At 54.4% G+C, this 26,033-nt stretch overlaps 1 protein-coding gene across 3 annotated transcripts in view; it reads right to left on the bottom strand.

Moving 5' to 3' along the window:
• Positions 1 to 343: 343 nt before the first annotated feature.
• Alpl (alkaline phosphatase, biomineralization associated) overlaps positions 344 to 26,033 on the bottom strand; it is a 56,664-nt gene continuing 30,974 nt past the window's right edge. For 2 of the 3 annotated variants that reach the window (XM_042688584.1, XM_042688583.1), the window contains 11 exons: positions 16,588 to 16,756; positions 14,056 to 14,175; positions 13,707 to 13,822; positions 12,043 to 12,217; positions 11,303 to 11,478; positions 7,654 to 7,797; positions 6,367 to 6,436; positions 5,287 to 5,421; positions 3,075 to 3,266; positions 1,976 to 2,095; positions 344 to 1,361 (listed from right to left, as the gene is read on the bottom strand). In XM_042688584.1, coding sequence (XP_042544518.1) covers positions 1,096 to 1,361; positions 1,976 to 2,095; positions 3,075 to 3,266; positions 5,287 to 5,421; positions 6,367 to 6,436; positions 7,654 to 7,797; positions 11,303 to 11,478; positions 12,043 to 12,217; positions 13,707 to 13,822; positions 14,056 to 14,175; positions 16,588 to 16,648 — 1,575 coding nt within the window. In that variant the 5' untranslated portion in view covers positions 16,649 to 16,756 and the 3' untranslated portion in view covers positions 344 to 1,095. Of the gene's footprint in view, positions 1,362 to 1,975; positions 2,096 to 3,074; positions 3,267 to 5,286; positions 5,422 to 6,366; positions 6,437 to 7,653; positions 7,798 to 11,302; positions 11,479 to 12,042; positions 12,218 to 13,706; positions 13,823 to 14,055; positions 14,176 to 16,587; positions 16,757 to 26,033 lie in introns of those variants that run through there. The other variant, XM_042688585.1, reaches the window with a different exon arrangement.

Genomic DNA, 26,033 nt, shown 5'->3' with positions numbered 1-26,033 from the left:
GTGCTTGTTGAGTGAGCAGCAATGTGGGCCAGGATATGTGGTGTTGTTTGTGGGTGCCACGCAGCAGGGGTGTATGGCCCTGGGGTCCTCTCCAATGTGAGTTTGGGGTACAGGACAATGTTTTTATCCTACAAGTGGGCTCTCTCTCTCTCATTCTATACATCAGGATTCTGAGACACAAAGCCTCTTGACCATAACCATCTGGATAATAAGTGACCAGCAGGAGGCCTGGCCATCCCTGCCCAAGCCCCTCCCCCGGCCCCCAGTCCACTTCTTCCCCAAAGAAATGAGCTTATGAGCTTATTTCAGTCTCTTCCCCACTGACCACAAAGACTCAACTCTCTCCTCAGAAATATTTGGAAAGTTTTATTTAAGTGTTTTGTGTTCCCTTTTAACCAACACCAAAAAGAGAGAGTTATTTTTTTGTTGTTGTTGTTTTATGTGCTTTTTTTTTTTTTTTTTTTTTTGCCATTCCAAACAGGAGAGTCTCTTCAGACGGGAGTTGGCATGTGTGTTCAGAGCTGGGCAGTATGTGCCCGCCAGGCTGCGCTTCCTGGCCTGGCCACTCCGGGTGGACAGCTAGACTCCCGCTGGCTTCCTGGGTCCCCAGCGGCCTTGCTGCGAGCAAGCAACTCCCCTCATGAGGAGAGACCTAGTTTTCCCTGCATAGAGGGCTGGGGCTCAGGGTTCAGGGCAGAAGCATGGGGGCCAGGTGGTTCCAGGAGGAGGAAAGTGGAATGGGAAGATCAGATCTGGAATGTTCCATGTCTGGAGAAGTATATTTGGTAGAAAAATAAGATGCTTTGAGAATTTCTGTAGTCTATGCTCTGTCTGCCCCCCGAAGAAACCTACCCTGTTGAGGAGGGAGCGAAGGCTGAAGCCAGGAATGGGTCTGGGCCACAATGGAGTCCAAAGGGAGCAAGGCGGGTGGCAGACTTTGGTTCCTGGGCCCCCCATCCTCCCTATCTGGCGGCTACAGAGACCATGGGGACCTAGTCCTCCCATCTTTGAGGTGTGGGCTGCCCGCGATGGGCAGCACTGGGTAGGGAGGCTGGTCATGTGTCTTGGGCTCATGGATGCCCGGGCTCTGGGCCCTCAGACCAGGCTGATGAAAAGGAGCAGCGCCAGCAGGAGCAGCAAGGGCCCGGGAGCAGGGCTGCCCGCCGCGCTAGCCCAGGTACAGTGGTCCAGGTTGGCCCCAATGCAAGAGGCATATGCCATCACGTGGGGGATGTAGTTCTGCTCGTGGACGCCGTGCAGCAGGTGTGCCATGGGGCCCTTGGCGAAGACAGCTACATCCTCCCCACCGTGGGTCTCGTGGCGCAGGGGCACAGCAGACTGGGCCTGGTAGTTGTTGTGAGCTATGGGTCAGAAACACAACATGGCTCAGAGCCTGACAGGACCCTGGTTCTGGAGGAGTAGCATCTCCCTCCCACCCAGGCTGGCCTCAATGGCCTGGTTCCCAGAAGTGGAAACGGAGGCTCAGTCCTCAGTGCACAGTCAAACTCAAAATCTGCCTGACACAGAAGTTTAGGCTCATAGCCCCTCATCTGGGATACAGTCCACAGGAAGGGGTCCTTGTACCACAGATGGAGGCCCCCCGCCCCCCAGGGACTACTGGGCGACATCGAGAACAAGTGAATGCCCAGCAAGATGGAACTGAAAGAACCAACGGATTGGAATATTATATAGCCAGCAATATGAGGGCAAGACATCGAAATTCCTTATACATGCCTAGCACTGAACTAAGGCTCTGAAGACTCATTTCATCCTTCAGGTTAAAGTCCCCAGAAGGCACAACCCTTTCAGGGAGGATGCTAAAGCTGAGAAGGGTGAAGGTCACAGAGCTGCTAAATTACAGAAGTGAATTCAAACTAAGGTTGTGCTGACTGAAATTTGGGCTGGTCCAGGACCCCAGACTGACCACATCCTTATATTCTGTCCTAACCCCCCGAGTCCTGTCTGTGTGTCTTACCATAGTCCACCATGGAGACGTTCTCTCGCTCGCCACCCACCACCTTGTAGCCAGGCCCGTTCCCATACAGGATGGCTGTGAAGGGCTTCTTGTCCGTGTCACTCACCATGGGGGCCAGCCCTGTATAGGGAAGAAGCCCAGAGCCCATGATGGAGAACTGAAGGCAGTCTCATTCCCCAGATCAGAGTCTGCTTTGGTTTCCCCAAAGCTTCTCCATGAATACCAAATCACCTCCATGAAGCTGACTTTCAAGCCTGATGCATTTTCAACCTCTATCCTCCAGTTTTCTCTGTGCTCCACCCATGCAACATCCATCCGTCCATCTGTCCATCCATCCATCCATCCATCCACCCACCCACCCACCCACCTATCCATCCATCCATCCATCCATCCATCCATCCATCCATCCATCCATTCATCTATCCATCCATCCATCCATCCATCCATATCCATCCATCCACCTGACCATCATCCATCTATCCATCCATACATCCATATATCCATCTATCTATCCTTCCATTCATCTGACAGTCCATCCATCTGTCCATCCATCTATCCATCCATCCATCCATCTATGCATCTGTCTAACACATATTCACCCATCTGTCTGCACATGCATCTAGCCATCCATGTGTGGATCCATCCTATTCTTCTCTTCCTCAATGTATCTCTCTGTCCTCTCTCTTTTATAATCTGTCCATCTTCCATGCTGCTGTTACCCATCGAGTCAGTTGCACTCAGCAAATTCTATACCATCCTGTGCACTCTGTCTCTCTCCCTCTCTGTCTCTCTCTCTCTCTCTCTCTCTCTGCCAGTCCTGGGGCTTGAACTCAAGGCCTAGGAACTGTCCTTGAGTTTCTTTTGGCTCAAGGCTAGCACTATTCTACCTCTTGAGCCACGGGGCTACTTCCAGCTTTTGCTGTGTATGTGGTACTGAGGAATCGAACCCAGGGCTTCAGGCATGCTAGGCAAGCACTCTGCCATGAAGCCAGTTTCCCAACCCTTCATCCTGTTCTCTACCCACCACCATGCCTTGACCCCTGCTCTGTTCTCAGTTTCTATGTAATGCTGGCCTTCCCCCCTCCATGGGGCCACTTACCAAAGATAGAGTTGCCCCGGGGGGTGTATCCACCAAAGGTGAAGACATGAGAATGGTCAGCAGTGACAACGGTCAGCGTGTCTTCCAGGGACGTCAGGTCGCCTGCCCGCCCGATCGCCCGGTCCATCTCTACTGCCTCGTGCAGCGCCTGCTTGGCCTTGCCCTCGTGATGTCCATGGTCAATCCTGCCTCCTTGAGACATTAAGGCAAAGGCCTTGAATAAGGGGCAAGGGGAGCTGGTTTACCCCAAAACCCTGCCACTGGTGAGTATTTGCTCGATGGGGGAAGGAAAGGGGCCTTCACCAACCTGTGCCAGGTACATCTTGGACATTTGTAATGTGTGTGCATGCCTGCCCTGGTGCTTGAACTCAGGGACTGGGCGCTGTTTCTGAATGTCTTTGCTCAAGGCTAGTCCTCTACCACTTGAGCCACTGCTCCACTTCTGGTTTTGGTGGGTAATTGGCAATAAGTCTTTCCTTCCCTGGCTGGCTTCACATCACAATCCTAAAATCCCAGCTAGGATTACAGGTATGGCCAGCAGCCCCACAGCCTAAGGCATTTTTATATAATCGTTCAGCAGGACAGGGGGAGCTGTGGGAACACAGGCTCGCTGCAAACAAGGTAACGCAAGTCTACCGCGATCTGCCAGCCTAAGAGCCTGGATCTTTCAGCCTCCCTCTACTCCTAGTGTGCATGCTCTCTCCTCTCTCCTCTCTCTCTCTCTCTCTCTCCTCTTCTCTTCTCTTTCTCCTCTCTCTCTAGCTATTGAAGAAGTCACTAAGACTTAAGGGAGGAAGGGAAGGGGAACACAGCTGAGTCCCTACTAGGTGCTGGGTGTAACAAACAGGGCAGGAGTACATGGTCTTCATCAGCCCTGGTTACAGATGGGGCAATGCAGGCCTACTGTGGAGTTGGTTTTGTTTTTGTTTTTTTGTTTGTTTTCCAGTCATGGGGCTTGAACTCGGGGCCTGGGTGCTGTCCCTGAGCTGCTTCCACTCAAGGCTAGCACCACTTCCAGTTTTTCTGGTGGGTTATTTGGAGATAAAAGTCATACAGACTTTTCCTGCCTGGACTGCCTTCAAACTGTGATCCTCAGATTTCAGTGTCCTCCTGAGTAGCTAGGATGACAGGCCTAGGATTATAGTTAGGATTATACTTGGCCTAGCAGCTGAGGGGCCTGTGGGCTTGGAGAGCCCCACCCTTCATCCCACAGGAGGCAGGCTGGGGGACATTCCAAGAGGGTCCTGAGCCAGGCCCTGCCCCCTCCCCACAGGCCATGGCCTCACAGCCAGCAGCCTGGTGGGCCGCAGGGCGGCAGGGCGGGTCTCCCTTTGTTGTGGTTCTGGAGGCTGGCCTCACAGGCTGGCCTGGCCCTGTTCACAAAGAGGGCGCCTCCCAGGGGACCTGAGCCCAGGGACCACTGGTTCCTGGAGGCTGAGAGCGCTGTGTTTGTGGGAAGCCCAGGCTTTGGCAGGAAAGCAGCTGAGCTGGGCTGGTAGCCACCAGCCTCTGGAAGGTAGAGGGGGCTGAGTGTGTATGCACATGTGCTTAGTGTGTGTGTGTGTGTGTGTGCAAACAGGCCCACGTGTATATCCAGGCAGATCTCAGCAGGATAACAGGAGCAGGATAACAGGAGGGAGGGGGAGGGGAAGAGTCAAGGGCTATCAGAGCTCTGGGAGGTTCCAGGACCTTTATCATGTCCCACATTTTCCTCGGCCGCTCTGCCACCAGAAAAGAAGACGGCCATGGACATGGTGAGGATTTGTTCTTGGCCAGGCCCTTCCCTAAGTGCCCAAAAGAGGCTGGTTATGCCTCTAGGAATGGGGACATAGTTTTGGCCTCATTTTTCAGAAGTGGCCCAGCCAGTGGGTGGCAGCATGGGGACGATGGCCACAGTGCAGGGAAACCCACGTAGGAAGTTCCCATGGCCAGCAAAGGCAGGGGCCTACGGAGCTGTCCACAGCCCTGTCCACACCCCAGCAAGGTCCTGAGAGACTCCTCAAAGGGAAACACCAACCTCCTCTGACAGGAAGCCTCCCTGGCTTGGCTTGCTGGGCTGGAAGGCCGCCCTCCCCAGTACCCCTTTCACTGAGTCTGTAACCACATCATCCCAGGGCAATGTCTCCCTTCAGCCCCCCCCCCCCGCCCACACACACTGGTAGTTCTCTTTGGGCATTCTGGAAGCTTCTCCTCTGCAGGCTTGGGCCCCTACCTTCCACCAATAGAAAGAAGCCTTTGGGGTTCTTCTTGAGGACCCTGATGGCCACTTCAACCATCTCGGAGAGCGAGGGGTCAGTCATGTTGTTCCTGTTTAGTTCGTACTGCATGTCCCCAGGCTCAAAGAGACCTGCAGAGGACACAGGGAGGAAGTCTGGAGTGTCTCGGGGAACATGTTACCCACACCCATTGTGGGGGGCAGTAGCATGAGATTGAAGCAACTCTTGTGGGTCCAGAATTATGAGATTGGAGCAACTCTTGTGAGTCTAGAATTATGCTTGAAAGTCTTGTCATCTCTATAAACAGCTGAGGGGAGGGCAGCAGGAGCCCATTTAACAGAGGAGGAAACTGAGGCCTCGAGGGGGCCCCAACATCTTGTTGTGTGTAGCAGATCTGAGGTGGTAATATCCCTTTCTGCCCAGGACATAGTATCTCAGCCACAAGGCAGAGAACTCTGGCCTGGATTCAGCAGGGCAGCTCGAGCATGCACACATTGACAAGTGCGGTGGGTTGGAAGGGAGCCGGGGCCTGGGCAGTGAAGCGGTAGAAACCTGGGGTCATTGTGCCTGCTGAGTTTTCTTTCTTGTGATTCATCCTTTGCTCACGTCACTAGGCTCTGTGTGTGTGTGTGTGTGCACGCACACGTGCGCACGCACCGCGCTGTCATTTCTGGTTCTGGATGTCCTTCCAGAACACTCTGTCCTGTCCTGAGTGCGTGTAAGCCCAGGCTGCTCCTGCCCCCAGGGGAGGAGGGGAGTCAGCATCGAGATGGGCAGAGACAACCCAGATGGCTTCTGCCCTGATGGCTGTAGTGCTGTCTCCAAGTCCGGGTCCTCCTGGCCCAAGAGCTGTTTAAGTCCCAGTGCCGTGGTGGCTTGTTATTCTAGACTATTCCCCTCTCTGAGCCTCAGTTTCTCCCCGAGCTCAGTGGGACCCCTCTTTCGGCACAGCCAACAGGTTTTGGGCCTCATTCCATGGACCAGAACCCCTCCCAGGGTCTGGAAACTGGGAGCAAAGACCCCTAAGGCTGGGGCTGGTTCATTCCCTCCACGGTGTTCTGACCCTTCCCACTTACCCAAGAGATAGTCCACAGTGGAGGGGTCAAGAGTCAGGAGGTCCGTGCGGTTCCAAATGTAACGGGCATGCTAGGAGGGAGGGGTCTGCATCAGCAAGTGAGGGCTGGGAAGGCGGAGGGACATCGCAGCCCCCTCCCAGGGCCCGCCATCTCACTATCTTCTATCATTTAACCCCCAGCCCACAGGCCCACCATCCTGGACCTGAAGAAATGACAAATAAGTAGGCAGTTTTCATTTATAATTCGGGCTGAGGAGGAGACTGGAAGAACCCAGGAGCCAGAGGGCAGGCCCAGGAGGACTTGAGCCCAGAGAACTGTCTAGAGGGCTTCCTGGTGGAGGTGGTGTTCTGCCACGGAAACCAAGTTGGAGTTGATGGGCCTGGGGTCAGGAGGGAAGGAGTCTGACCTCCCTGAGGGCGGCAAAGAAGCAGCAGCACAGGTCACAGAGCCCTTAAATGTCTATGGACAGGTACAAGGAGTGTGTCTGGGGCTGTGGAGAGCCTAAAGAAAACAGATCCCTAGCTCTGCAGCGCCCCCCACCACTTACTGGGGCTTGAACTCAGGGCCAGGGCCCTGGCCCTTAGCTTTCTCCTGCAAGGCTGGTATTCTACCACTTAAGCTGGCCTCATGCATGCAAGGCTTTTTGCTGGTTCATTGGAGGCAAGAATCTTTTAGATTTGTATGCCCAGGCTGGCATACAAACCTCAGCTCTCAGCTTCCTAGGATTACAGGTGTGAGCCACTGATGCTCGGCTACAAGCTGCTCTTGGAACATGGGTTCAGGAATGGGGCCTACAGCGGACAGGCCACCATGACACCACGTGGCATGGGTTCCCTCTCTAACTTGGGAGTCTAGATGGAACTTCAGGGCAAGAAGGATAAATCTCTGGAACCCTTGTTTCATGTGGAGAAACTGAGGCTGGGAGGAGAGGTAGCTTTCTGACTTAGATCTAGAAAGGGCTCTGTCTAGAAGGAAGGGCAAGGGCATAAAGTTGCTCCCTCCCATGGCCCCCTCTTCATTCTGAGCCCAGCCTCATCCCACAAAGCTTCCCCAGGGAGGAACCCTGGAACCCTGAGAAACCCAACCCCATAGTGACATCAAAGCAGCTGCCAGGCTGTTCCCCACTGCCCTCAGCCTGACCACAGTCATTTCCAGACCCAGCTGCCCCAGGCTACCCTGCAGAGTGGATTTAAAGGGCCAGAGGCCTCTCCAAGATGTCAGAGCCTGGATACATGGGGTCCCCCAGCCCACTCTGCCCTCTGCAGATACCCGTCCCGCATGGAGTACCTTGTATTTGGGTTTGAGGCTCTTCCAAATGTCAACGAGGTCCAAGCCATCCAGCCTCGTGCCCCTGGCCTTCTCATCCACCTGATATTCCACATCGGTTTTGTTCTTAGGGTACATATACTTCCGGCCACCCCCCATGATCACCTAAGGGAGACAGAAGCCATTTCACCCAGGGTCTCAAGGCATTCAGAAGCCCCAGTGGCCCTGGGCGGTGCTGGGATCCCTGCTGGGCCCAGCAATTCTCAAGGAGCTGGGGAGACGCAGTTTGTGACTCTGAGTGGCATGCCACTTACCTCAACTATCTCCTCCATCTAGAGAAGGACACTGACAAGAGCCTTCCCTGGGTGCCAAGCACTGAGCCCCAAAGGCACAGAATCCTACCCAACATCCTACCATGACTGCCAGGGAATCTGTTGGTATTGTCCCAATGAAGAAATGAACACAGAGATAGAGTTTCTTTTCCCCAAGGCTACACAGGATTGGAACCCAGGGCTTCTCTAACTACACCCCCTGAGTCAAGGATGGGTCTCCAGGAGTCTCCTGTCCCTCAGTGAGTGGCAGAGGGTGGTGAGGAGAGGCCTTGGCCAGGAGGGTGTCGCCAGCCCATCACTGGGCAAACACAGGCCGGCCTCCCGTCTGTGTAGTTACCGCCAGGCTAATTTTACCTGCCATGGCTGCCATGTGCGGGCAGACGGACGCGGGACTGTTTGTTTTCCTTGGGAGTCCATGTTTGAAGTATTGACTATTTTTAAAACAGGGGCCAAGAGCTTCACAGCCACCGCCCGTGGTGACCACCACACCGGTGTCCTCCTGTCACCGAGGGTGCCAGCCCAGGCTGCTGGCCCTGGCCGCCACCTGGGATCCACCATTCCCAGGCCTGACACCTCTTAGGCTTCTCCTCCACCTTCACTCCGTTCTCTACTTCAGAACCAGGTTCCAAGGGTGTCTGGATTGGCAGTGCACACAAACAAGGTAGCCAGGGTGCCATAAGGCCCCAGAAAGGCTGTGGGCTTCGAAGTTAACCTTGGGTTCAAATCCTGCTTCTACTATTGTTGACCCAGAGCGTGTGACTTTGGCTGCTCTCACTCCACCCCCACTCTCTTTGATGCCGGTACTAGGGCTTGAGCTCAAGGCCTGGGCTCTGTCTCTTAGCTTTTTGTTTTTGTTTTTGCTCAGGGCTAGTGCTGTAGCCCTTGAGCACCAGCTCCACTTCTGGCTTGTTTCTGGTTAATTGGAGAAAAGTTTCTTGGACTTTCTTGCTCAAGCTGGTTTTGAACCGTGACCCTCAGATCTCACCCTCCTGAGTAGCTAGGATTACAGGCGTGAGCCACCAGGCATCGGGCTTGACTGGTTTCTTTATAAAATGGGAGCCACAGCCCCTCCTCCCCTCCCGCCCCTGGGCCTGTCAGAGAGGAAAGGCAGCTGTCCAGGGTAGCCATGGCTGGTAGGCAGGTGGCTTTCCTAGCAGGATGAGTGAGGATGGATGAGTTCCAGGAGGCAAAGGCCTCACACCACCCGCCCTTCCCCTTCTGAGCCAGAAGCTCAGAAGAAGACTCCAAGTCACAGGTCCCTGCCCCCCAGTCTCTGTTCCCACAGAATTTGACCCTTGACATTTTTAGAGTGGAAAATGAAGCCCCCAATCTTCTCCACGGAGCCTCTCAGTTGCCAGCCCCGGCAGACTTCACACGGGTTCATTAAACTCGCAAATAACAGACTTGCAGTTTTTGGATTTGAGGTTTGGATTTCTCTCTCTCTCTCTCCCTCCCCCCCACTCTTTAGCAGAAGATATTTGTTTTCAGGGTGGACACCAGGGTATTTTTGTTCCATGTACAGTCTGAGTGAGGGGCTTTTTTGGGTGTTGGTGATGGAGCGGTGGATGGGGTTGGCAGAAAAAAAGAGGGACATGGGAGGGAAGGGGTCCCACAGGGATCCTTTCATCCGTCACTGCCCCTCACTGCCTGTGGACACCCTCCCCCCAACCTTCAGTCCCCTCTCTGCTCAGTTTTTCCTTAACTACTGGCCCCCCTCTCAGTGTCCCTACCCAAAGTCTCCCAAGAGCCCCCATAATGACCCCCGTGCTGAGCAATCCGGTTCCTGTGCCCATGACCTCATGTTGGTCTCCAGCAGCCAGGGAGCAGCAGGTGGGGACCTGAGGCTCCGGGAGGCTCCATGGAGCCACCTGGGGGTGGCTTTGTCCCCCGTGTCTGCCAATTACAAAGGGCGGCAGGACCGCTGGTCCTGAAAGGTGCTTTATCCACCATCTGGAAAAGGTGGCATGGGCTGGCGGAGGGCCAGGTGGTGCCCACAATCCACAGCGAGGGAGGATGGAAGATGAGAGGGCAGGTGTTTCTTTGGTGGAAAGTGGAGACGAAGGTGAGGAGACCTGGGCCTGGGGCTGTGTCAATGAACCCCAATTCCAGGCTCAAGGGATCCACATCTCCTTGACCTTCTCATCAGTCTCCTATAGTACGTAAGAAGCCAGAAAAGAAACAAGCTGGAAAGCCTCACTTAAAGATGGGGGGGTGGGAGCTGGGAAGGTGGCTCAGTGGTAGAGCACTTGCCTTGTATGCATGAGGCCCTGGGTGCGATTCCTCAGCACCATATAAGCAGAAAAGGCTGGAAGTGGTGCTGTGGCTCAAGTGGTAGAGCACTAGCCTTGAGCTGAAGAGCTGAGGGACAGCGCCCAGGCCCAGAGTTTAGGCCCCACGACCGACCCCCCCCCCTCAAAAAAGAAGACAGAAGAGGCGGCTCACTGTGTACAGGGATGTGCTCTGGGGCATGCTGTGGCCTCACACACTTTCTGAGCCCCTATGGGCATCACACCCTGGGCCACACTGGACAGGAACCAATTGACTCAGTTCTTGCAAGGAGCTTAGGGGCTAGATCCAAGTGGCAGAGGGGTTTCACAAGATGGCTCAGAGATGTTAATAATGGACCCAAGATCACATAAGAAGTAGGGCCAAGATGGGATTTCAGGAAGTTTAACTATGAGAATCTGGGCTGGGCACTGGTAGCTCACACCTGTAATCCTAGCTACTTGGGAGGCTGAGATCTGAGGATCCCAGTTAGAAGCCAGGTAGGTCAGAAACAAACAAAAATCAATCAAACAAATAAACAAAAAACCCCACTTGAGACTCCCATCTCCAATTAGCCAGCACAAAGCGAGAAGTAGAGCTTTGGCTCCACGACAGAACATCAGCCTTGAGTGAAAAAGCTAAGAGATGGTGCCCCCGAGTTCAAGTCCCAGTATCGGCACAAAACAAAACACCACAAGAGCCTACAGGATGTATTCACGGGTCTTCTCTGGGTATATGAGTGGTCAGTACAGGCATGTGTAGTGGGCAGGGTGGGCTGTCCCCTTAGCCACAGTGCTACCCTTACCTCCATGTGCTTGGGGAGTGGGCGGGGTTGGTCAATGCAATTCCAGGTTCTAATTTATGGAATAATCTCTGTGGTGGTGATCACATAAGAGTCCATCCTGCAGCCCCACTGCAGAGAAATCCTAAGTGCCTGCTTGCCTGTCCAGGCCACAAACCTAAGGGCTGAGAGCCATCCCGGGTACGTAGGGAGACAGGGCTAGTCTGGACTAGAGGCCTCCTGTCCCCCACCAGTCTTCCCAGCCTTGCCCTGTCTGCGCAGTGCCACTCACGGTGATGTCCTTGATGTTGTGCATGAGCTGGTAGGCGATATCCTTGCAGCCCTGTCTCAGGGCCTCTGGGGGCATCTCATTGTCTGAGTACCAGTCCCGGTCGGCCGAGTGTGCGTAGGCAGCGCTGGGGGTGGCGTGGTTCACTCGTGTGGTGGTCACGATGCCCACCGACTTCCCTGAGGGGCGGGACAGGAGAAGTGAGTGCCACCTGGTTGGGGGCTTCCCTGCCACCTTGCCATCCCCTCCCTGCTGCAGAGGGCATTGTCTCCCCCTGTGCACCAAGGAGGGTGCAGTGGGTTGCTCTGTGGTGGGCCGTGATCACTCAGGCTGAAGTCTTTCCTTCCATCACTGGATCTACTTCTGCTGTAAGACTTCAGGTCTTTCCAAAGGGAGGCCTCAAGTAGAGGAGGGATCTGTTACCTGTGTCAGCTGGCTATATCCCCTGACTCTAAAGTCCCTGGGGTATGGATGGTCCTCTCCGTTCCCAAGAGGAAGAAGAAGAGGAAGAGGCAGCCACTTACCAGCCCTGCCTGGCTGCCCTGGGCTTGATGCTTTGCTCCCCCCACCCAATCTACAGAGGCCACATGTTCCAAACCTGTTCTACAGCCAAATGAACAGACCCAGCAACAGAGCCAGGACCACACCAAGCAGGGCAACATCACAGCCTGGCTCCCCACCCTCTCCTCCTGGCACAGGTGCGAAGACGGACACCTGGCCAGGTGCAGGCCCCTGGCCCTCACCGGCATCCCTGGCCCAGCGCAGGATGGAGGTGACCTCGTTCCCCTGCGTGGTGTTGCACCGCCCGCGCTCCGTGGCCGCGCTCACCCCCACGGTGCCTTCGTTGGCTTTCACTCCACACAAGTAGGCAGTGGCAGTGCCCGCACTGTCAGGGACCTGGGCGTTGGTGTTGTAGGTCTGCAGGGAGGAGGAGTGGGAGGGAGGGTCAGGAGGGCGGCAGCCTGGGCCTCCACATTGCCATTCCCACCACAGAAGTGAGGGGCTTGAGGTCTATGCAGCCATGACTGAGGTCCCTCTCCTGCAGCCTCAATGTCACCCAGCTGAGCTGCTTGCTTCCTACAGAGACAGGCACCGCTGCCCCCCAACCCCCACATGGAGGAGTGTGTGGCAGAGGAGTGGAAACCAGGCCTTGCTCCGGGTCTGGGGCTGCAGGGCAGCAGGTGGATCCTGGAGAAGAGGAAGGGGTTTCTTGGAGGAGTGGAAGTTGGAGGTGGGGAGGAAGCTGGGAAGGCTGAGGAGGATTAAGAACTGTCCCTACTATGCACAGACCTCCCATTGAGATCCCAAAACTCTGCCTGTGTCCCTTCTCCAACAGCTCAGAGCTCTGAAAGGACAGGGACCTTGCAGTCCCTGCTTGTCCCCTAGAAAGGAGGGGGGCTGGCCAGTGTCTGGAAGGAGCTCAATTATCCACCCACCCCCATCACAATAACTGCCCCTAGGGCACCTAGGGCTGAAAATTTCTATCAGTCATCTGACTCACCCTGTGATCTGACCACCTGGCCCCAGGAGAAGGAATAAACCAATCATCCTGTGTTTGTGGATGGAGAATATAGGGCAGCTAACTGGTGATGGGCAGGGGTGGTGCTGGAAGGCGCTGGAGGCTTCTGGGTGCTGTCAAGTTCACACACATGCCAGGCTGCCTTGTATGCACACTTCCTAGGTTATTCTTCAGTTCATGTCTGTCTGTCTATCATCCTAGCCCCTCAGGAGGCTGAGATCTGAGAATCACAGTTCCAAGCCAACCCAGGCAGGAAAAGACTGTGAGACTCTTATGTCCAATTAACCACCAAAACACTGGAAAGGGAACTGTGACTCAAGTGGCTGGAGCACTCACCCTTGACTAGAAAATCTAAGGGACAGGCGGGGGGAGGATGGTAAGGGATGGGAAGGAGAAACAAAGGAGGAGGCTACAATGCTTGATAAGAAATGTACGCATTATCTTGCCCATGTAATGGTAATCCCTCTGTACAGTATTTTCACAATAAAAATAAAATTTTTTAAAAATTACAAAAAAAATACAAAAAGAAAAAAGAAAATCTAAGGGACAGTTCCCAGGCTCTGAGTAAAGCCCCAGTACCAGCACACACACACACACACACACACACACACACACACACACGCATGTACACATGCACACACACAGTTCCTAAATCAATGAGTCTTTTTCTTTTTCAGAACTCGAACTCAGTACCTGCCACTGCATTCACTCACTGGCTGGCACTCTACCAACTAAGCCACTCCCCCAACCCCTAAATCAGTGCATTCAAATCTTCAAATCTGCCTTCTTCATTCACAACCCCACCCCACTCCCCACCCCCAGGACGGGAGCTCTGCAGATCCCTTGCCTTCCAGGCGGCCAGGGAAGGTGGCTCGGGGCTGGGCTCACCTTGGAGAGCGCCACGAAGGGAAACTTGTCCATCTCCAGGCGTGTCTCCTCCCCGGTCCTGTGGTGGAGCTGACCCTTGAGGATGCGGGCGGCCGTCACCGTGGAGACGCCCATCCCTGCACAGGGCACAGGGGAGGGAGGAGCGTGAGTGGAGGCTTGTGCCTCCCTAACTTTCTCGTGCAAGCAGAACACGCTAGTTTGGTGCCAGAGCAGGCATGCTCATGGCAGCAGATGGCTCTGTAATGTCCCTTGGGGGTCCTCTCTGTCCCTTTCTTCCCAGACCTCTTGGGGTTCACAGTCCAGCCCCCCTTCTTAGCCTCAAGCCCAGCCTCCTCCACACAGGCCTCACCATCTCCCAAGAACATGATGACGTTCTTGGCCACGTTGGTGTTGAGGTTCTGAAGCACCAGGGCATTTTTCAGGGTCTGCTGGGCTTGTTCTCGCCAGTAGTTGGGGTCTTTCTCTTTCTCTGTACAGAGAGAGGCAGCTGTTTGAAGAAGCACCTCTAGACTTACAGATACCTCAACACCTCACTGCTAGGGGTTGGGGTGTCCAACTCGGAGGAAGGGGCCGTCGCCGCCCCTCCACGCAGGCCAGGTAGATCTTCCAAACAAGCCTGTGGGACCCCGAGCATCCTCTGCTCAAGTTGTAGAATGAAGGTTCAGAGATACCAAGTGAGTCTGTGAAGGCCACACAGCAGTGGCAGACACTGGCACAGAGCTGGGCTTCCCTCCAGAGCCCATGCTTTTCTTTCACTCAGTCCAGAGGCGTCTCATGGGGGCAACTGCCAGCAGAATTAGGAGAGTAATGTTTAACCCATTCGCAGAACAAACTACATCACCCGCAGGAGTCCCAAGATCTACACTGCCATTAATTATAAACTTTGCTCGGCTTGTTTACGATGGTAAGGTCAGTGCGAACCCAGCTTCTTACTAAGAGCAGGGCTGGAAAGCAAGTCATGCCTTGAGTTTATTTTTTTTTTATTGCATCCAATTTAATATAAGCGCCAAGCGCTGATGGCTCACGCCTGTAATCCTAGTTACTCAGGAAACTGACATCTGAGGATTGTAGTTCAAAGCTGATGCAGGCAGGGAGGTCCATGAGACTCTTATCTCCATTTTTTTTTTAACTAGCCAGAAGCTGGAAGTAGAGGGGTGGCTCAAGTGCTAGAGTGCCACCCTTGAATGAAAAAGCCAGACAAGAGCATGAGACCCTGACTTCAAACCCCAGTAAAACAATAACAACAACAAAAAAGGACTCGACTGCACATTCTAATTACTTTAAAAAAGAAAGCAATCCCACTACAAAGCCATCAGAATGGCTACAATGACACAGACACGAACCTCGGATGGCTAAACAGTTGAAGTGTTCATTGGTTCCTTTTTCATCTTTTCTCTGTTTTGTCGTATTGTGCTGGACCTGGGACTTGCGCTCAGGGACAGCTCCCTTGAACTCAGGGTCTGGGCACTGTCTTTGAGGTTTTTCTTTTTTCTTAAGGCTGTGCTCTACCACTTGAGCTACAGCTCCACTTCTGGCTTTTTGATAGTTAACTGGAGATAAGAGTCTCACAGACTTTCCTGCCTTGGCTGGCTTTGAACCAGGACCCTCAGATCTCAGCCTCCTGAGTAGCTAGGATTATGGGCCTGATCCACAGCACCTGGTTTTCCTTTTTAATCCAGCAGCTCACCTTTCAGCCAGTGGGGGTGGTAAGGACCTGCATCTTGGGGTGACCTTGGGTCCCCCAGAGTGCATGTGGAAAGACCTCATGGGACCTCAGAGCCTGCTGGTCCGGAGGCCTGCTGCTTGGGGTATGGCCTCAGCCCTGCCAAATGCTGGAGTCAGAGTTCAGCCTGCAGTGCCCCTTCCCCGAGGACATTTCCTCTTCCTAAGAGTACAGTGTTCTTGAACACCCACACTCTCCCTGCCAGATACCATGCAGGCCCAGGGGGTCTCTACACCAGCCCCAAGGAGGAGGATCATCTCCTCCGCACAGATGGAGAAACTAGGCTCAGGCAGGGTGTGTGGGACTTCCAGCGGTAAGGTGGACCCAGTGAAGGCAGGCTGGATCAGCAGACATGCTGGAAAAGGTAAACAACTCAGGCCAGCAAAATAACTTCAAAGAGGAAGAAGAGAGGGGAGGGAGACCCCAGGACCCATGGTTGAAGAGCAACTCAAAGGCAGAGGGGTTGTTCAGGGCTACCGCCAGGGAGCTTGGGGACCAGAGCACACAGGGAAAAGCCAGACAACGACTCTGGAGTGGGACAGAGAGCTCTGCACAAGAAAGGAGAACCACCTCCAGGTCTGAGTCAGGCCTCCTCGGGGAAGTGAGCAAATAACCTAAGAACCGCAGACTGAGAAAGAAATAGCAGTCTAAAGTTAGTGCCGCCCGCCCGGCACTGGTGGCTCATGCCTATAGTCCTGGCTACTCAGGAGGCTAAGATCTGAGGATCACATTTCAAAGCCAGCTGGGACAGGACAGTGGATGAGACTTATCTAAAAAAAAAAAAAAAAAAAAGCCAGAAGTGAAGCTGTGGCTCAGGTTGGTAGAACGCTAGCCTTGAACAAATAAAAGCTCCAGGATAACACCCAGGCTCTGAGTTCAAGCCCCAGCATTGGCATACATGCATAGACAAAGGCCCCAAACTCCCACAGAAATCACCTCCCGCTGCAAATGAGCTCACAAGCAGAAACACATGCCACAGGCAGCGGGGACTTCGCAAGACGTCGAAGAAGCAACAGCCATCGTGAGAGATGCTGACACTGGGAGCACCTAGCCCAACACCAGCATGTGCAGCCAGGTGGAGATTCCCAGCTCTGAAAACCTTAACACACCCGCCATGCCCTCATGCCATCCCATCCCCAGTGCCCACCCCAACCCTACCTGGCACTAGGGAGTTGGTAAGGCAGGTGCCAATGGCCAGTACTAAGAATGGTAAAATCATGGCACACTCGCAGGCCTGCTTCCGCTCTGGGCCTCAGGGATTGGATGGATGTGGGTGGGCGGAGGTGAGCCGGCTGCCAGCGATCAGCCGTTAGCTGATGTTCCAATCCTAGAAATCAGAAATAGAAGAAGAAAAAAGAAGAAGAAATTCATATGGGGCACAGCTCTGATGTTTGTTTCTTTCTTTGGGTTACTTATTTCTTGATTCACTCAACAAGTACCAATATGGGACTGGGTGGCCAGAGCTAGGGTGAATGGGCCTTCTTGCTGGAAACACAATCAGTTCAGTAGAAACGAGTTCCATGCTGCAAAGAAATGTCGCCCCGTGTTGCGGGGAGCTCCCACTTTAACCCACCCCAAGGAAGCAGGCTCCCTGTGCAAGAATTCCCAACTGTGGCTGAATCGCAGATGATCTTTCATGGATGGTGTGTTAGGCCAGCCCTGGCTCTGCCTGGAGTTCTGGGAGGTCCCAGAAAATAGAAATACTGTTGGCTCTGGAACCATCCCTCAGAGGCTGTTCTAGAACACTAGTCTTCAGCCTCTTCATTCAGACATCTATGCTTGCTTCATTATCTTCTAGAACTTGTCCTTTTTGGTAAGAGGACCAAAAGTACTGGGAGCTGATGGCTCCTAGCTACTCAGGAAGCTGAGACCTGAAGATCATGGTTTGAAGACAGTCCCGGCAGGAAAATGCATGAGATCCAAAAAAAAAAACAACAACAAAAAACTCCAATGAATCACCAAAAAGCTGGAAGCAGAGGTGTGTCTCAAGTGTTAGAGCACCAGCCTTGAGTGGAAAAAGCCAAATGAGAATGTGAGACCCTGAGTTCAAATGCTGGGAAAAATTATAAAAGCAATAGGAGTTATTTATATGGAAAGGTGGTGGGTCAAGGTGTGTGTGTGTGTGTGTTGTGTGTGTGTGTGTGCTGCTAGGGATTCAACTCAGGCCTCAAGCCAGGTAAGTGCTCTACCACTGAGATGTCACCTCAGCCCTACAATTTCCCAGCGGACTACGGATGTCAAAGATCTTTGTGTGTGCTTATTCCTCATCTATAAACCATCTTTGGTGCTGCATCTGTTAAAAGTCTGCCCATTTTTGCCTCCCAGTGCTGGAGATTTAACACAAATCCTCACACATGCCAGGCAAATGGACTACCACTCAGCTTTGCCCCAGCCCACATTTTAAAAACATTTTTATTTTTAGTGTGCACCCATTCTACCAAGGAGTTTCACTATGGTATTTCAGACGTGCATATATTATGTTTTGCTCAGAACAACCCTCTCTGTTGCTATTTTCTTCCCCCTCCCTCCACAGCACACCTTTATAATTTTTTTAAAGAAAATATTATTTTCCTTTTGCAAAAAAGACCAAAAGAAACACATCAAATGTGAACTGAGGCTTTGGGTGGTAAAGTTGTGATTATTTCCTCTTTAAGAATGTTTTTGGAAAAAAAAACAAAACCCCAAAACACCTTTCCAACTTGCCTACAATAAGCGTGTTAAGAATGTTTGCACACTGTGGTCATGCTGTGTGGGGCTGTCACACAGACGAGGCCACTGGCAGCTGGGTCATGAGCAAGAGTTCACTGGGAAATAGACATGATTTCTTTTTTTTTTTTTTTGGTCCGGTTGTGGGGCCTGAACTCTGTGCCGGGGCGCTGTCCCTCAGCTCTTCAGCTCAAGGCTAGCACTCTACCACTTGAGCCACAACGCCACTTCCGGCTTTTTTCTTTTTGCTTATGTGGTGCTGAGGAATCGAACCCAGGGCCTCATGCATGCAAGGCAAGCGCTCTACCACTGAGCCACCTTCCCAGCCCCTAGACATGATTTCTTCAGCCAAAACCAAGATAGGAATGATGATTCCGTTCGTGGTAGGAGATGGAAAAGACATACACAGTCCCATCAGAAAGATGTTGAGGTAGGACTGCACACAGGGATCTTGATTCCATCTGAGATAGGGGGCACCGATGGAGCTGAGGGCTTCCTGCCTACCATGTAACTGTGTTCAACTCTGAATTCTGGGCTGTCAGATGATTCACAAATTCTGTGTGTGTGCATACCATCACTGGGATTAGAACTCAGAGCCTGAGTACTGTCCCTTAGCTTCTTCACTCAAGTCTGGCACTCTCCCCCTTGAACCACAGCTCTTTCTGGTTCTTTGGTGATTCATTGCAGAGAAAGAGTCTCCCGTGCCTTTTCTGCCCAGGCTGGCTTTGAACCATGGATCCTCAGATCTCAGCTAGGATTACAGGTGTGAGTCACCAGCCCCTGACCTGATTTCCAAACTTTGTATTCCACTTTTGTTGCCAGATCATTCTATTAGAAATTCTAAAGGGCAGAAAAATTCATGAAACTGCTATAAAAATATCAATACAGGAAGAATGATTATATATAATCGTTTTCAAAATCAAAGCCGTCTCTTCTAGGCAGCCTCTAAGATGGCTCTTTCCTGTTTTCAAAATAATTCTTTCCTGGTCTACCCCAGCCACACTACTGGGGCCATCTCAGGCCGGAGACTTTGTCGGGCTTATCTGAAGGTGCTTGGCATCATAAATATTTACATCAGCTGAAAGTCAGTGTCTAGAGGAAACTTGGGGAAAGGGAAAAATTATCCCCAAATCTTTCCTGTGTCATTAAGTCCAAAGGTTGGAGAGGTTGGTGGAGCAACCCAGTGTCCATTCAACATTGATGGAGTGTTGCTGGTACAATTCTGGGGACCCAGTAGCCCCTACTGAACCTGAGCATCACACACGCTGCCTTGGAGTCTGTCACATTCCAACAGAAAGGCCCATCAGCCCCCTTCCTCATTCAGTCAGGGATGATGGCGCAGATGCTGTGAATTTTGGCCCCAAGGCCCTGCATTGAGATGGGGTTGGCCTAGAGACAGGTGCCTTTTGTCCATTGCTCGGCCCAGGAAGGAGGGGGTGGGGATTGAGAGGCCTTCAGACGCTGAGCTCAGCCCTGCTGCCTCTCACACCAGACTTTCCCTCTGCAGGGGCCCAGTCTGGGGCTGCAAGGGCCCCGGCTGCCCACCGCCCTTCCCCAGCACTCTAGCAGCTTGGAATGGGGCCTCCGGGTGTGAGCTAGCCCCCGTGAGCCACCCCCCCTACTTCCCAGCCGGACCCTCTCTGCCAGGCTCCCAGCTACGTGCCCTGCTTACTTATGACCGGAGTGCAGAAGCCCTTGCAGGGCTCCAGCCCCAGGAGAGGGAGTGGCGGACTCAGCGGGTCAGCAGATGGGGTCCAGGGACCAGGCCCGGGCCTTAAGGACTCATCTGTGTCCTGGAGCACTGGTCAGAATCAGTCTCAAAAGCCAGGGCAAAGACTAGAGTGGGCAGGCTGGAGGTTCCCAGTGCCAAGGGGAACCATGGGCCCCTTCCCCCAGCCCAGCCTCTATTAGCTACATCTGCGTGGGATTCGGACCACATTGAGCCTAAGGTTCGCCCTCTCCTGGCCTCAGTTTCCCCCCAAGGACACAGACTTGGGGAAGGACACAGACGTGGTGCAGGACACTCCCTAGCGGTGAGGTCATTCCAGGGTGCGTCCCCTACCTGAGTGGCCTGGCCAGGCGGCAGGTAAAAAAACACAGCAAGGCCAGAGCTATGGTGAACAGGAGGAGACTGCCGACCGTCGTGAGGACCATGTCCACGATGGGTGACAGGAGGGCCATCTTGGAGCAAGGAGCTCTGGGGAGTGGCAGCCACAGTCGCCTCGGACTGAGACGCGGGGCTTCCAAGCCCTGGGTCACCACAATGACCTGGTTCTGTTACTGGGCTAATCTTGTCAGATTAGTCACAAGGAGGGAAGAAGAGGGAGGGGCGATTTGAAGCTCCCCTCCCCCGCCCCAGAGCTAGGCAGAAGGCCGGAGCACTTGGGGCTAGGTCATTCATTCATTCTCGCCCATTCCCGAGCATTCATGCAGCACCTGCTGCATACCTGGCTCTGGTCTGTGTATAGAGTATGCAGAACAGGACATACACCATCTCTGTCCACTTGGGGACTACTGACCAGCAGAAATATAAAGCACCTGTTACATGCTAGGGAGTACAGACAAAGCACCTACTACGTGCCAGGGGTCCTGCCAGTCACCTTGTGATGAAGGCTGAGAAGGAGAAGCATATTGGTCACAGGCAGTTCATCCCTCACAGTAGTCCCTGCTGCCCCCGCCCCCCCCCGCCATCGCCCCAGCATTGGCAAGCCTGAGGCTGCACCACACCCAGAATAAACACTGCACTGAGCACCCCCTCAGTGGGGTGCTCCCCATTCACAACGGAGAAAACAGCAGCTCAGAGGCAGAGGCAGAATTTGAACCCAGGCCTGAAAATGGAGGTGGATGAGCCAGGGCCTTTCTGTTCCTAAAGCTGTCCCATCATCTCCAGGGTCTCAAAACATCCCACGAAGCTTTGGAACCACAGCTCAGCGCGGCTCAGGTCACCCGATGACGGCACGGGGCATCATTGTCCTTGCTACTGCCATGCCTGAGTTCCTCAGCACAGCACCAGGGGAAAGGTGGTGAGATGCCCGGACCCTTGCTGTGTCCTGGGAGGCCCCTGACCCCGGAGGGCGACCCCAGCCACCATGCTAGCGCCAGACAGTCCCCACCTCCACGAAATATGCTTTCTCACTCTCCTTACGCCCAAGCCACACCCAATCCTCACAATCAGACAGGTGGGTGATGGCTCCCAGGGTGTCCCTCAGGGCCAGTCCAGGGCCAGCCCCATCCCTTGCCAGGTGTGTGACGCCCAGTCTGTCCCACACTTCTGTCTCTCTACCCCTCCAACACCCTCCTCCTGTTCAAGAGGAAGTGCGGGGTGTCAGGTGCGGGGTGTCAGGCGCGGCGCTAAACACTCAGACAAAGCAGCCACAGACCCGCCTCTTCCTCCCTCCCCAGACTCTCCAAGCACAGGGCCTGGAAGCCACCGTGACACTTCATCCACTGTCCAGATGAGGAAACTGAGGCCTATCAAACAGGAAAGACTTGTCCCCAAGTGAGACATCCAGAACTGGGGAAAGATCCTGTGCCTTCCGGCAGCCCTGCCTCTGGTGATAACCACTCAAGTCCGGCCTGGCCTTTTGGCTGGGCCCTGCAGGCTCTTCCCTGAGCTGCTAGAGAAGTGGCTCCCTGGGTGGGGGCTGAGGTGGGACCCCAGACTTAGTAACACAGCAGCTGCCTGGGGAGGGAACTCTGTCCTGGGAAGTTGCAGCTGCTGGGTCACAAGGAGCGGACAGGGGACATGTGTCTCCATCAAGCCTTGTTGGCAAGGACTTTGTTCATTCCTTTGGTGGCTGAAGCTGTTCATAGCTGCCATGAAGCAGCCTCTGGGTGAGGGCCTTGTGAGGAATGTGTGCTGGTGAGAGTGGGCTGCAGGTCAGATACAAGGAGGGACTTCCCCAGAGAATAGCGGGCCAGGTGCCAGGGATAGAGGAAGGCCTCAGGCCTCCAGGCACTGATGGGACTCATCCTGGGCAGGAAGCAGACGTGGGAGGGCCCTGGGGGCTCAAAGCCAAGCCACTGTCCTTGGAGCTCTGAAGAAGGTCCAGCTGTCCCCGGCACCCAGCCTCACACGCTTGCACGCTGTGCTCGGCTCTAGAACACTCTCCACTCTCCATCCCAGGAATCCTCCCATCCTCCATTCAGCCCTGCCTGCCAGGCTGCTCTGTGCCCCAGCCCAGCCAGCAGAGTCCTCCACAAGGCCGGGGACCTCGCTCTGCTCATGGGGCTGCCTGCGGCTGGCAGAGCCTAGGGCACAGGGCGGGTGCAAGGAAGGGAATTCTGGTGGGTGGAAGGCCGGCCGGCCAGGCCAGCAGTGGGTGGTGGAAGAGGCAGCCAGACAGCAGTAAAAGCAGGCTCTGGGGCCAGCGGCCTGAGGCAGGTCCTGCCTCTGCCCTCGGCCAGCTGGGTGGCCCAGGGCGAGCGAAGGGGCCTCAGCCCTCTGCCTCTGAGATGCCAGGCCTGGCCTGGGGGTCTGGCCTGGGCTGTGCAGTATGAGGAGAGGCTGAGAGCTGTGACTGCAGGAGGGGAGAAGAGATGGGGGGGGGGGCAGAGGATGGCAGGTGAGGGCACGCCTCTTACACACTCCCCTTCCCATACACACCTGCTTGCCTGGAAGCCCATGGGCTTTTCTAACGCCAAGATTATAGAAACCAGTTCTCACCTGGCTGCTGAACACCTGTGGGCTCCAGGTCTCCTGAAGACCACGCAGACACATGCGCACACATGTATGTACACACACGCACATGTGCTCACACAGGCACACATGTATATGCACACGCATGTACTCACACACCTATACATACACGCATGAGTGATTCATTCTTTCCCTCTTACACGGGGATGGAGGGCACCCAAGACAACCTCAGCAGAGAGGTTCCCAGGAGGAACCTTCTGGAAGGGTGGTAGGGCTGAGTCAGCAATAGAGGAGGCTCAGCTAAGAGGACGAGGCCACGAGGCGGGTTTCATGGTCCTTGGAGGTCAGGGAAGAAGGCGGCGGATGGCAGAGGACAGAGGACAGGGCGGCTTGACCTGCCCCGCCCCCCCAGGCCCGCCTCACTCACATGCCGCCAACCTCATCTCACAAGTGAGGGGCCAAGGTGCACCTGCCTGCAGCCACCTGGCAGAGCTGGGATCTAGAGGCCCGAGGGTCTGAGTTCTGGTGCTAACTCTTGCCCAGTGCTTGTGGGGCCACTCGGATGGTCCTGGCGATAACTGATGTGGCTCTGTAGGCCCAGGCCTGAGGGCAGCCGAAATGTGATGTGGGAGGAGATACTGCAGCAGGCCAGGAAGGTGGAGCGGAGCAGAGGAGGAGGAGGGGCCATACCATGCGCGCGCACACATGCCGCGCGCCCCAGAGGTGGTCACCGGCCTCCTGTCCCAGTACTTTACTCACACCTCCACTGCAAAGGCGCTCCTCTGGTGCCAGAAAGACATGATGTTCTCATCCTTGTCACCAACATCAGGAAAAGAAGGCACAGAGAGAGTGTCTAACCTTCCAGGGTCACATAGCACATTAGAAGCCTAAGGACTTGGGCGGTCGGTGGAAGCGCAGGCAATCAGGCAGAGTGTAGATATGGATACTCTGAAACATGATACATGAACGACTTGTGTCATCTAAAGAGAACACTTTAACCCAGATTATTCTAGAAAAATCTCCCCATGCTCTCTCACTGTCTTGCTTATACTAACAGCACATCCCTTCAAAGTCCACCCTTCCTATGTGCCAGGTGGTCACTCAGAAAGTTTTGCCTCTATTTTTTTTGGCCAGTTGTGGAGCTTGATCTCAGGGCCTGGGCGCTGTCCCTGAGTTTTTTGCTCAAGGCTAGTGCTTTTATCAGTTTGAGCCACAGCACCACTCCCGGTTTTCTGGTGGTTTATTGGAGATCAGAGTCTCACGGAGTCTTTTCTGCCCAGGCTGGCTTTGAACCATGATCCTCACATCTCAGCCTCTGAGTGTCTAGGATTACAGGAATGAGCCACCAGCCCTTGTGTAATTTTGCCTCTATTAATTTATCTAATCACCCCAACAATAACCTACTGTCAGCCCTATTTTTATCCTTTTACAAATGGTAAAATAAAAGAGCACAGAGACATTAAACAGCCTGCCCAAGCTCGCCCAGCAAGTAAGTTAACAGGAGCCATTATGCTTTCTTGCTTGTGGATGGTTCTCCCTGTTAGAGCCAAGTGTAAACCCCTAAAGCAGCAAGCCAGACCGGAAGTGGACTGCCATGCGCTATTTCATAGGAACACAGGGTCGAGATCAGCACTGGGCGCCTGTGGTGAATGGATTACTAAAGACAGTAGCCAGTGACTCACTGGCTGAGTCCCGCCTTCACCATCCGCATCACAGACCCCTGGAGGAGGAGGGGAGGAGGGGGAGGGGGAGGGGGAGGAGGAGGAGGGAGGGGAGGAGGGGGGAGGGGAGGAGGAGGGGAAGGGGAGGGGGAGGAGGAGAGGGAGGAGGAGGAGGAGGAGGGGGAGGGAGAGGAGGAGGGGGAGGGGGAAGGGGAGGAGGAGGGGGAAGAGGAGGGAAGAGGAGGAGGAGGAGGAGGAGGAGGAGGGAGGAGGGAAGAGGAGGGGGAGGGGGAGGGGGAGGGGGAGGGGAGGAGGAGGAGGAGGGGGAGGAGGAGGAGGAGGGGGGGGGAGGAGGGTCCCCGTGTCCCTGCTTTACCAAAGAGAAGTGAGATCACCCCAGGGGCAGCCTGGTCCAAGCACACCACCTGGGGCCTTGCAGAGGGGAGCCTCTCCCACAATCTCCTGAGTCAGATCCTCCTACATGTGGGCCAGGTCCTCCTGCCCCATCCCCTGTCCCCAGTCCTGCAGCCTTCCTCGGGAAAGCTGTGTCTGCTCCCCAGACTGGCCTGGGGGCCAGGGGCTGATGAGGCTCTGGGCTCCGCTCACCTCTCTGGGCCTCAGTTTCCTAGCAAGTCAAAGCCTCTGTCACTGTGCTATTGCAGAGACGAGAAATCAACAGGACAATAGACAACCAGAAAGAAACCCAGGACAGGGAGGAAATAAAGGGGAAAGTGATGGTGCCTGACAGGACAGGTCTGTTCTAAATGCTTTGAACACATTAATTTATCTAGTCCTCACAAGCCTGCGTCCTAGGTGCTATCCTGGACCCCAATGTACAGAGATGTTAAGGAGCCTGGCCAAGGTCACACAGCAGTTTACAGAAAGGAAAGAAAAGTCTGTGCAGGGCACCTACTATGTGCTGGGAGATTTCCACTGAGCCTTTAAAGAAGAGGAAGAGGAAGAGGAAGCAGGAGGGCTGTTGGCAAGATCGTAGGGAGCTGGAATTTGGCCAGGTCTGGCTGGCAATGCATACAGGGTCTCTGCTATCCGGCCCTGGATCACCTTCACACCAAGAACAGACCTGGTGCCTCATAGCCAGCCCAGCCCTGGTGGCCTGCAGTGGTAGGGTCACACAGCCTGTCCTGCCTTTGGGGCTGGATCCCGGCAGGGAGAGCCGGTGACTCCTGACACGTGACCTGTGACCGTGTTCACACCAGGCTGCTCCGCGGCTCCTGACCAGCAACTCCTGGCTTGCTCATGGTCACGGCCCCCTAGCAGCCTCCTACCTTGCCCTCCTCCTCCCCTCTCCCCTCTTTGCTGTCATTCTCCCAGGGTGTCATTCAGTGGGAGACTGAGACAGTAGAGGCTACCCAGCGCCCTGCCAGAGACTGGGCTGAACTCCGACCTGATCAACTCCCGGTCAGCCCCAAGTCAGCTTCCTAGCAGGGAAGTAGCTAGCAGACAACAGTGTCACACTCTCCTCTGGCCCCACCTCTGGTGACCATGCCACTCAGGATTCATTTTCCTTCCTCACACCACCACAGATGTGGGGTCACTGCCCCCCCCCCAATTCTGCTGGCCTAGGCTGGACCTCGACG

The sequence above is a fragment of the Dipodomys spectabilis genome, unplaced genomic scaffold (assembly GCF_019054845.1).
Source record: "Dipodomys spectabilis isolate Male_0828 unplaced genomic scaffold, ASM1905484v1 ptg000118l, whole genome shotgun sequence".
NCBI classification, from domain to species: domain Eukaryota; kingdom Metazoa; phylum Chordata; class Mammalia; order Rodentia; family Heteromyidae; genus Dipodomys; species Dipodomys spectabilis.
Note: the sequence above shows the minus strand (reverse complement) of the source record. Positions and strands in the feature narration are given on the sequence as shown.